Here is a 12005-nt window from a genome sequence, read left to right as displayed (position 1 = left end):
TGAATATACCACATCTTTGACACAATGGTGGTATGTAAACATTTTAGCTATGCCTGTTTCCCAGCGTACAGGCTAAAATTGGAACATTTTTGAATAACAATTTTTATACTGCTGAGAGAATAAGTACATGGACAGAGAAATTTATGTTGACAGCAAAAATATTGACAGTTAACCCATGCCCTAAAACAAAAGCAGATGGAAATGTCTTGCTTGAGTTCCAGTTCATTAAGCAAATGTGACACTTTTCTAGCCATTTCAGTTCAGGGAACTGAAGTGGTAAAATAGTGATAGAAATGAAGCCACTTCCCCCTCTGCTGAAAGTGAACAAAATGCTAGAAAAGATTTTTAAGATTTAGTGATAGAGCTTTCTGATGTCTGAAAATTATGATTTTACAATTTAATTTTTACTCTGAAAGTTAATTGTAAGATAATTGCTGGCACAGTATTAAAAATTCATGGTGAACTAGGTAGCCATGTTTTGTATTTATTATTATAATTTATATTGTACTGTGTTCCTAACATTTACTAATATAGTTGTTTCTTTATGCTTTAAGGTGAATATTATATATTTGCCTTTAATTTACAGTTGAGCAAAATAGCTGTTTTTTTTTTTTAAACAGATGGGCATGTTCGTCATGGACTTTTAATAACAGTGAGTTGAGGAAAAAAAGATAGGCATTGCTTGAAAGGATTGCTAGTAAGGCATCTCTGGGCATATTTATGATAATATAGTTTGGTTTATTTTAAATTCATCATTATTTAAAGTAAAAGTTCTGTTTAAACTTATTTAATATTATGAAAGATGTTAATTAGGGTACAATGAATGTTTCAACCCATTTTGGATATCAAAATTCATCACATATCTGTTTATACTTAATTGCATTAGCATATCTTTTCTATAAATGTTGATGTGATTTCAACATTGCCATTTTTAGCTTTAGCAAATTAGGTAAGTAACTTATCTTGGATTTATAGTATTTCACACCTTAAATATGTATTTAAGCAATACATTATTTCATTACAGTGTGTTATTAATATTCTGTAGAATTATAGCTGCTAAATTTTGTGGTTGACAGTATTTCATTTTAAAATGATAGCAATATCTGTCATAATGTAACAGGTCATATTAATAAATTTGGATTCTATATTTGTTAAGAATTTGTTCATCTTTTGCTATTTTTTAAAAAATAAGATGATTAGTATCCTTATGAACTATTTCAAAACAGACATGAAATATCATAAAGGGTTGAGCGAGCAGTCTGACTTGACTCCTTCCCATCTCAGTTATCTCCTCCAAAACATAACTGAGTAATTGATTCTCATTAGTCTATTAATCTGAAATACTGGCTAAGAGAAGTTTTGGATTTGATTTGCTGTCACTTCACATGTTATGTGAATTATCCACATCTGGGCTTATTTTCTAATGTGATGTTACTACAGTAGAAGATTTTATTAAATTTTATATCTTTTTCTCCGTCACAGCAAGCTTCTAGAAAATCCAAACAACTCATTACATAAGAGGCAAATAGATTTATAATCAGCTTTATGACGAATGGTCTGCTTTTTGGAAGTTTACATAAATAACCTAAGCCTAATACTCTCTCATTCTAATTGCCTGGTTCTCTAGTGAGTGATTGCTTTGATTGCTATAATGTGCCAGTTACACTTTACTAAATGTATTATTTTTTAAGTATGAAGCCCTGCATGGACAGTTGATATTAAAGTGTATTTTTCAAAATATTTATCAATTGTAAATTTTACCCTTTTCTTCAACATTTGGATAGGCATAACATTGGTGACCATCTTAGAGCAGATTCTTGGTTTCTCTTTCATTTCCTTTTTTTTTCCCCCTGTTAGTCTTTTTTTTTTTTAACTGTCTTTTTATTTTAAAGATTCATAGATCACAAAAAATGGTACATTAAAAAATATGAGGTTCTCATACCCCATACCCCACCGCACCCCCACTCCTCCCACATCAACAACATCTTTCATCATTGTGGCACATTCATTGCATTTGGTGAATACATTTTGGAGCACTGCTATACATCATGCATTATAGTTTACAATGTAGTTTACATTCTCCCCCAGTCCCTTTATGGGTTGTGGCAGGATACATAATGTCCTGCATCTGTCCCTGCAATATCATTCAGGACAACTTCAAATCCTGAAAATGCCCCCATATCACACCTTTTCTTCCCTCTCCCTGCCCACAGCAACGCCTGTGGCCACCGTCTCCATATCAGTGATACAATTTCTTCTGTTGATAGAGTCACAATAGTTTTATAGTGGAATACCAGTAAGTCCACTCTAGTCCATATTTTATTCCTCTATCCTGTGTACCCTGCGATGGCTAGGTCTACTCCACCTCTAAATCAAGATGGGGCTTAGATCCCACATAACTGGTGGATGCGATTCTCCTGCTTGCAGTTATAGATGCCCCTGGTTCCTTGGTGTGATGGTTGACCATCCTCACCTCCCTGTTAGCTGACCTGGTTAAGTCCAATGAGCTGGAGAGTAGGTGTTGCAACTCTGCTGAGGATCAGGGCCCAGCTGGCACGTGGACAGTCCAGAGATAGAAGTCTCCTGAGCATATACAAACCCCAGTGCCAACCACAGGTTCAGTAAAAGTGACAAAGAGGCATGCGTAGAGAGGTCACATCCGAGTCCAGCTCCATCACACTCAGGAGCACAAATTCCAATATGGGCCCACTGGCAAGGCACCTAACTCCAGAGCCATCTGTCATGACCTTAGGACCTGGCTATCTGTGGCCCTCAGGAGTACCAACACCTGGGAGTGTATCTACTATGGCTGTCTCTGAGATCCTGCTGAGGCATGTGTAAGTGCGACCCCTCTGGTGACCTGCTGACTCATTTTGAAGTCTCTTAGCCATATAAACTCATTTGTCTTTACCATTTCCCACTTTCACTCAAGGTCTTTTTCCAGTTACATCATTGACTGGTGCTTGGTAATAATCTCTTGTGCCAGGGAGGCTCATCCCCGGGAGTCATGTCCCATGCTGGGGGGGAAGGTAATGCATTTACATGCTGGATTTGGTTTAGAGAGCGGCCACATTTGAGCAACGTGGAGGCTCTCAGGAGGTAACTCTTAGGCACCCTGCAGCTGTAGGCCTAATTGAAATTTCAAACATACAGGCTCATGAACATAGTCATCAGTATCAAGAGCCCGTCATTGGACCATCCTTCTTCACTGGTCTTTGCCCTTGTACTTGGGGTGTTGTTGCTGCTCCATTGGGGAATGTGACAGAGCTCCTCGCTCTAGGCACTCAGCACTCCCTAAGTTGTCATGTGTAACTCTACCTACTATGACAATACCCAGTGAATATCTGAACATTTTTATGTACCCTATATACATGCCCTGGAGAACTCCCTCCCACCCATGTGTCCCCCATCAATGACACCCCACACCAGTGCTCCTCTACTACCATAGTTGAACCCCTTTGTGATCCAAAACTTCTTCAAACATGAAGCCAAATTCAGTTAGTAGGAAAATGAAACACTAATGATAGGTTTAAAGATAAGAAATAGAATACATACTAATTTGGGAAGGCTGAACTCAAGTAAAAAATTGGGGAATTAAAAAATGAAAAATATCATAAAACTTTGTTTTTGACATTTTGCCTTTCATCACAATGATAGCTATTGCCCTATATGTATAGTGGCAAGGCAGTCTCTTCCATTCCTTCCTCAGTGTCCACTTCCTTTTTTTTTTTTAATTTTTAATTTTGCTTCTTTTATTGGTTTCTCTTTCATTTCCTTTTTTTTTTACTTTTATTGAAGTATATCGTTCATACATGAACACACATAAACAGTAAGTGTATAGTAAAGATTGCAAGCTTACTAAATAAACATATATAACATCACATAGGGGTCTCATATATTACCCCTCCACCAACTCTCTGCATTCTGCATTGGTGTGAAACATTTGTTACAAACTATGCAAGACCATTGTCAAAATATTACTACTAACTATATTCCTTATCTTACATTTGGTGTATTTTTCCCCCAATACATACTATTTTTTATTTTTATTTTTTAATTTTTGTTACAGATATGGTGAACTTGCAAAACAATCATACAAATGTGTAGATTTCCCATACTTACTTCTCTTTTTAGAGCCTTTTCAAATAAAAGCCATTATCAGTATAAAGATATTGTGTACTTTTTTTAAATCACAAGAAGCTTTTGGAAAAAAATTGTTTATTTTATCAATTTAACACAGAAATTGACTGGCAAACTACCTGCAGTGAGATTTAAATAACTGCTTAATATTGGGACTTAAAGAAGGTTCTCTTGAAGTGACTATTGTCTATATTCCTTATGGAATATTTTAAAATGTGATTTGTATTGAATCTGTATAGAGATCAACAATAGTATTTTTTGAACAACACATATGAAATTTAAATAATACATGTGACTTTTTCCTCTCTTTAATTGTACTCGTTTTTCTCTTTTTATAGATGCTTGTGACCACACCAGAAAAATGGGATGTAGTGACAAGAAAGAGTGTTGGAGATGTAGCTCTTTCCCAAATTGTAAAGCTCCTTATTCTTGATGAAGTTCATTTGCTGCATGAAGATAGAGGACCAGTGTTAGAAAGCATAGTTGCACGTACTTTACGGCAGGTAAGAGGAAGTTATTGATAAGCTCATTTATTGAGTAGGTTTTTAAATTTACAATGTGCTTTTCAAAGGAAATATTAACATTAAAAGTGTTAAGGATATTAGAAATATCCTTTCTTCAGAATCTTGTTTTTATTGAAGTCTTTTATTAAGCAAAATAAGTAACAGGAAATCTTCATTTCTAAAACTATGTTACAAAGCTAAACTCTAATATTGACTAGAAAGAATTAAAATATAATATAACTTGGAAAAATATTATTGATTTGACCCACTTCCTCCCCTCCCTGTGCCAATCCAAAATAAAAATCTGAACATGGTTTTTTTTAATGATATAATAAGTAAAATGAAATATGATTGCCTAATTTGCATAATCTTAATAGCATTTTTTAAAAGGGATATGTACATGTTGTTTCTGGTTTTGGACCTTTGTGGTTGTTCACAAATAGTTCAAACCAAAATTGGTAAATTTATTAAAACTTTTTTGACCAGTAAAGACATAAAAAAAAAGTTCAAATATAAAGGACAGAAAACATAAATTACATAAAACATATACAGTAAAGCTTTATTGAAATTTCCTGAATTAAAAAGGAAAATAATATTTTTAAAAACCTAAAAAGAGCATTTTACAGAAGAAATAAAAATAACTGAGAAACATAGAAAAGATGCTTAATATACTATTTAAGAGAATCTAAACCAACATGAGATATTTCTCTTCATAGTGGCTGAAATGAAAAAGTGTAATTTGAAGGCATCTACTAAACTCAATGCTGTGTTTTTACTTTTAAGAATCTAACCTGTGGAAATAATGGCACAAATACTTGTAAAGATATAGTAACACCAGTATTCATTTAAGCTCTCATTTTAACTTCAAAATGTCCACCAATAGAAAATGGTTGAATAAATTTTAATACATTCATACAATGAAATGCAGGCTATAAAAAGAATGAGGTAGAATTTTATGAACCGGGCACAAAAGTTATCCATGATATATTTTTCAATGAAAGAGTAAGTTGTCCTTCATGTATACCACAATCCCATTTGAGTATTTATTGATCATCTACTGTAGCTAGCCCTCTGGTTCACGTACTGGGAATATAGTGGTAAACAAAACGAAGTTCTTGCTTGCTTCATAGGGCTTACATTTAAGATTTTAGCCTGGGTTAGGATGAAGTATACAGACATGAAAGGATATGCAGCACTGTAAAAGTGGTTTCTTACAGCAGCGGTGAAATTGGATGGGCGGTTGGGGCATGTTCACTTTTTACCACATTAATTTAAAAATATAAACGTGTATATATATATCCACATATTTTTAAAAAAAGGTTGAAATGTCAGCACATTCACAGAAAAAGAGATTTTAGCTAATATCCAACTTAAGTAATAATAATTTCAAGGATATAGGTAGTTGTGAGACCCAGGTGAAGGATAGAGAAATGTGAGACTTCCATTACTGCTCCCCAGGTTTTTTCTTACCATGATGCACTCTGCCCCAGATTTAGCATATGAAGTCTCAAAGAGAAACATGTCGGGCATCATTTACACAGGAGAGCTATTTTGATCATGGACTGTCTTTATTTTATATTCTTTTACTTACATAGCCTAGTGACATTGTTCAGGGAGCCATGCCCCAAGAATCTATATTACAGGTTTATTTGCAGTAGGGCACTTAGAGACACCATGTCCATCCAGCCAAAAGCATTTCATATAGATAAGGACTTTCCTGCAACTATACACCATTAGTGTATTTGCCAAGAGACCAAGTAAATATCATTAGTGCATTTACCAAGAGGTCTGTCATTAGCATTTTTACAAGGAGATATGACTAGAACATCTTTCTTTCCTGGGCTCACGATAGAGGGAAAATAGATTGCAGGCCTGCTAATAATTCTTTTCTGTATGTATGTACATGCACTAATGCACACATACACACACAACTTTACCTATCACATATTTTAAATCAGTCGTTATAAATTTTTGTAAATCTGCAATAATGTAATTATAAATAAAGCTAAATAATGTAAAATTACATATTAAAGGCTTACTTATATGTATCATATTTGAGTGTTTTATTTGTTTATATATTCTGTACTTTTATATATAATATACAGTGTACATTTATCATATATTTATGTTTATTTTTGTATCATTATAATATTTGTGACATAATATGTATTATCTATTTTTTAATAGTCATGTAGATGTATTTTTTCAACTAGAGGAAAGTGTCTCTCTTTCCATCCCATTGGATTTATTTCCCCATGGTCATTATCTTTGATCAGACTCTTGGCATTTCTAACCTGGCCTAGAGCATCCATCTCTAAATTTGCCTCCTTTTCCCATCTTTTCTTCAGTTTGTCAGAGTAATCCTTCAAAAATTAAACTAAATATAATCAACACTCAAGACAAATTGGAGGTTAAGTCTTCTGTGTTCTTAGGAAGGTTTACCCAATAAACCTTCTTTATTAGTCCCCATCTTTCTCTATTTCCATTATCCTGAGTCATGCCTTCATCCTCTTTTCCCTAAGTTATTGTGAAAATCTTCTACCTGATCTCATTGCTTTCAGCTTTTCTTAATTCCTCTCAATAATGTTACCAATTTATAATTTCTCACTATTCTCATAAACCTTTTGTGAGTTGCTGTTTAAGAAAAATGTTCAAATTCCTGAGCAGGACATTGAAGTCTATTGAAACCCTGATCTGTTTGTCTAAATTTAACTTGTTCAAACCCTTTAGCTACCATTGATTCTAGCCACACGAAACTATTTGCCTTTTCTCTTTCCTTTCAATACCTAAAGTTCAGAGATGAAACCAATCTTAAGGCAGAGTGTGGCATTGGTTATGAGAATAAAAAGTTATAAATGCCAAATTATGTAATGCTTTCATTCTCTATCAGTCCACACATCCATCTATTAAAAACCTACTGCTCTTTGGAATCATGCCAAATACACTTCTTTGAAATGTTTCCTAGTTTCCCAATTGGAAAGAACAATTCCTTTTGCATTCCATTTCTTTCCATAATCCTCCTTATAATTTCACAACTTGCTGTAGCTAATTATATCTTCATTTATATGTCCCTCAGATTTTATTCTCCTTGATGGAAGGGTTGCCCTTATTCTTCCTAAATTACCTGAATACTAGTTCAGTTCTCACGACCATTTTTATTAAAAAGCTGTTTGCTTATTTTTTCTTGTGATAACCATATATTGCCAGTAGATGGCAGTATTTCACACAGCACTACAACATTTGAATCTGATAAAAACACAAGATAGGAATCTATTTTAATGCAGTATAGATCCTGTTAGCATAGAAATTGCATGGTGGTATTAAGGACTAAAATCTTAATAGGGAGGTTTGGAAAAGATAAAAGTGTAAGTATGCCCAAATCTATTGTTTTTTTTTAAGTCCTTTTAAATTTTTTTATTATAATAGTTGTATGTTTACTGAAAATTGTGGAAAGTACAGATTTCTGGCATATCTTCCCTCACATACACTGTTTCGCTTATTATTAACATTTTGCATGAGTGCAATTAGCTACAATTGATGAAATAATATTATAATTCCAAATCTATTATATATATTTTTTTGTATTTAATTCCCCCACCCCACCCTTGTGCTGTCTGCTCTCTGTGTCTGTTTGCTGCATGTTTTTCTTTGTCTGCTTGTCTTCTCTTCTTGTCTCCTCTTTAGGAGGCACTGGGAACCAATCCTGGGACCCCCGACGTGAGAAAGAGGCACTCAATAGCTTAAGCCCCCTCAGCTCCCTGATCTGCTGTGTTTCTCACTGTCTCTCCTCTGCATCTCCCGTTGTTGTGTCATCTTGCTGTGCCATCTCTCAGTGGTGCGGGCCATCAGCTCTCTGTGGTGTGAGCCATCAGCTCTCCACGGCATGGGCCAACTTGCCTTTACCAGGAGGCCCCAGGAATTGAACCCAGGGCCTCATGTATGTTAGATGGAAGCCCAGTCACTTGAGCCACATCCGCTTCCCTAAATCTATTATATTTAGCAACACTGATTATTAGTTCTCATCTTAACTAAGTTTATTTTCAGTGAGTAGGGAGCTATATATATATTTCATAGGTATTATTTTATTTAGTCTTCCAAAGATGAGTGAGTAGATTCACTTTTATCCTACTTATTATAAAATGAGTTGGGAAGTTAAAGGTATTTTCCATTAATGCTTGTAAGCACATTTGCATTAGACAGTGTTCCCAAGCATTTGGACTTTTCCAAAAGTATATATGCACTGTATCAATACACCCATGGAGAAATCTGGTCCTGGGAAACTGCTCTCTTAGGTACAGTAGCTTGAATTATACCAGCATGATGCATGCAACTTTTGACTAAAATTAGGTGTAAATAAGAGGGACTTAAAAAATGAAATAATTGAAATATTTTTCCCACATGTCTCTTTGCGGATTTCCTTATTTTACTTAGAATAGCAAGAAGGTAAAAGTGATATAAAATTCCTGGATTTAAAAATATATTCTATAGCCTTTCATAAAAGATTGAAAATCTTTGTACATGCATTCTCTCTTAAGTGAATTGAGTCTTAAGTTAATTAATTTACTAAATGCACTCAGCCTGTAAATTGTAACACGTGATTCCAAGTTATGGGTCCTTTTATCACATTATAGGTACACATTTTTTCCCAGGTAAGGAAACCATTTTTTCAATCAGAATTTTAATTGAAAGCCTCCTGTGTAACAGTGGAAAAGCAGATTGCATATGGAAATATAGAGGAGGAGATATGGAATGGATATTGTAGTGAAGTAATGTTGTAGGATGCTACCCATATTCTACCTCATACCCATGCCCACAAGGAATGTCTGCTGAACCCTTAGGGCTCAGATCTGAATTATCTGGGACTATATCATGCTGATCATATAAATTATTCCCCTTAGCAACAGCTTGTATCCTAATTTAAAATAGGAAGTTTGCACGTGATTGAAATGGTACTTTCTCTTGACAAATTCTAACTTCTTATTTTGCTAATGTAGAGAATTTAAATTATATAATTAATATGGTAAAGTTGAGCAGCATATAGAAGTGTATACCCCACTAATAGAATATCATATTTCTCTCAAGACTCCAGGGTACATTTTGTCAAAGCAGAAATTGAATAAATCACAGTGTATACAGAATAAAATAGAAATTTAGAATAAATTCCATAAGATGAAACAAACTAGATGCACACACATGCACTACACTTTGATATATGCCAAAATCTCTTGTCACATAGAGGTCAGTCAGTGATCCAGGGTGGTCGGGAGGAAGCAAGATGAGACATGACTAGAGAGGATATAAGTGTTAAAAATTAAATTTTAAATGTTAGATAAATTTTAAGCAAAATGTTTTTTTAAAAATAGATGGAAAAATAAAGTTGAAAAAATAAAGTTAAATAGAAAATAATTTGGAAACAGTAGAATTAGTAATATCTTTAAAATCTAGCTTCTTTTTAAAAAAACTTAGTAAAATAAACCTCTAACAATAAACCTCTAATCACAAATAAGTAAAAAACCTATAAATAAACAAAATTAGAAATGATAAAGAACTTATTACAAAATGTATAGAAACTTTTAAAAAAGGTAAGAATACTATAAACTATCGTCATTCAATTAACCAGAAACAGAAGACTAGAAAACATAACTGAGGGAGAATTGGATGCCGTTGAGTGCTCAGTAACAGTAAAATGTATAGATCTTTCATGATCTAGTTTCTGTTTCATTTCTAACCACATCTCCAGTCACCTCCCTTTGTTAACTCAAACTAAAAGTCCTCCTGAGTGCAGTCCCCCTTTGCCTTTATCTCAGCTTACAGTGCTAGTAAACATTACCTCAGGATGCCTTCCCTGACTTACCCACATTTAATTAGTGCTTTATCATTGTCCTCACTGTTTTTATAACTATCCACAGAGTTAATTGACACATCACATTGTTTTTGTGATAATTTCCATGTAACCTAAACCTCTCTTTTTTCTAGCACTGTGCATATTGTTAAGAGCTTAATAAATCATTGAACAAATTAATCAATGTTATCAGTAGTGTTTAAAAGCAAAATTAGAATATGACTCTACATCAGTGAACACAGTATGACTTAATACATTTTTGGGTAATTTATATTTTTTTCCCTAAGTTTTGGTTATAGTTCCATACAACCAAATTCTCACTTGTATAGCTATTATAAAATATGTAATTAATTTAATATAAAATACTTAATAATTAAGTGTTTAGAAAATCTTTCCTTTGTGGTGACCAAATAGGTTACTTGGTTTTAGTTCTCACAAATTCATACGTTTTGCTGAATTATGGTAGCCTCTGCTGTATGTTACTATGATACATTAAAGGGAATACTAAGTTATAGGCAAAGGATTATAAATAAATTAAGTAACCAATCTATAGTACAGAGAGGCAAATTCTAGTTTCATAAATGAGTCCGTAAAAATTAATTTTTTTTTAGTTATCTGGAAGTAATTTTTCATCGAATTTATATAGCTGCCAGTATTTGTGTCATGCAGTTACATCATTTTAAATTAAAATATGTAAAGCACTAGAAATGTCTACCTTCATTATTTTAGACTTGACAGTTTTTTAATTTAAAATTAATTTTTGAAATTGAGAGTAAATAACATTTTTTAAGCCCTGAAATTATAATTGGTAAAACTTAAATTAAAACCTAACCTCTATCATTACCCTGTTTCATTTTTAGAATAAAGAAGAAACCATTTAACTAATAGGAATTTGCAGTTCAGTAAATCTACTGAAATTGTATTTTTAATTATTTTTAAGTCATCTTAGTTTGCCAGGATTGGCCAGTTTTCATATTAGCAGCCCTCTTTTAGACTATGTGATATTTTCCTGTATTTCTTTAATGATCTTATTTTATTCTGAATGGTTTGTTATTAACTAAAAATTATTTTAAATAAATAAAAATCCAGATGGGTCTAATCTACCTCGTACTTTAATTAAAATAACCCATATAGGTTGAATCTACTCAAAGTATGATAAGAATTCTTGGGCTCTCTGCCACTTTACCCAACTACCTTGATGTTGCTACATTTCTACACGTTAATCCCTACATTGGACTTTTCTACTTTGATGGCCGCTTTCGTCCAGTACCTCTTGGACAGACATTTTTGGGGATTAAGAGTGCAAATAAGGTAAATATTAATAAATTTTTTTTTTCTAAAAATATTTTTGTTGACATAGTTGAATTACTTGTCGGCATTAGAGGCACCAAAAGATCACTTCAGTAACATTAAAATTATACTATCCTAGACAGAAATCAATGGCACTTTATCAGCCATATGTAGTTAAGTAACTCCTCCTTCAGAAAGTTGCTTGTAATAATTTGCACTGCAGTTTTCAA

At 33.4% G+C, this 12005-nt stretch overlaps 1 protein-coding gene across 1 annotated transcript in view; it reads left to right on the top strand.

The window, feature by feature from the left end:
- Nucleotides 1-12005, top strand: part of ASCC3 (activating signal cointegrator 1 complex subunit 3) — a 465644-nt gene that overhangs the window by 222087 nt on the left and 231552 nt on the right. The window contains exons 11-12 of the mRNA XM_058307189.2: nt 4479-4643; nt 11620-11796. Coding sequence (XP_058163172.1) covers nt 4479-4643; nt 11620-11796 — 342 coding nt within the window. The remainder of the gene's footprint in view (nt 1-4478; nt 4644-11619; nt 11797-12005) is intronic.

Source organism: Dasypus novemcinctus, chromosome 11, assembly GCF_030445035.2.
Source record: "Dasypus novemcinctus isolate mDasNov1 chromosome 11, mDasNov1.1.hap2, whole genome shotgun sequence".
Lineage (NCBI taxonomy): Eukaryota > Metazoa > Chordata > Mammalia > Cingulata > Dasypodidae > Dasypus > Dasypus novemcinctus.
Note: the sequence above shows the minus strand (reverse complement) of the source record. Positions and strands in the feature narration are given on the sequence as shown.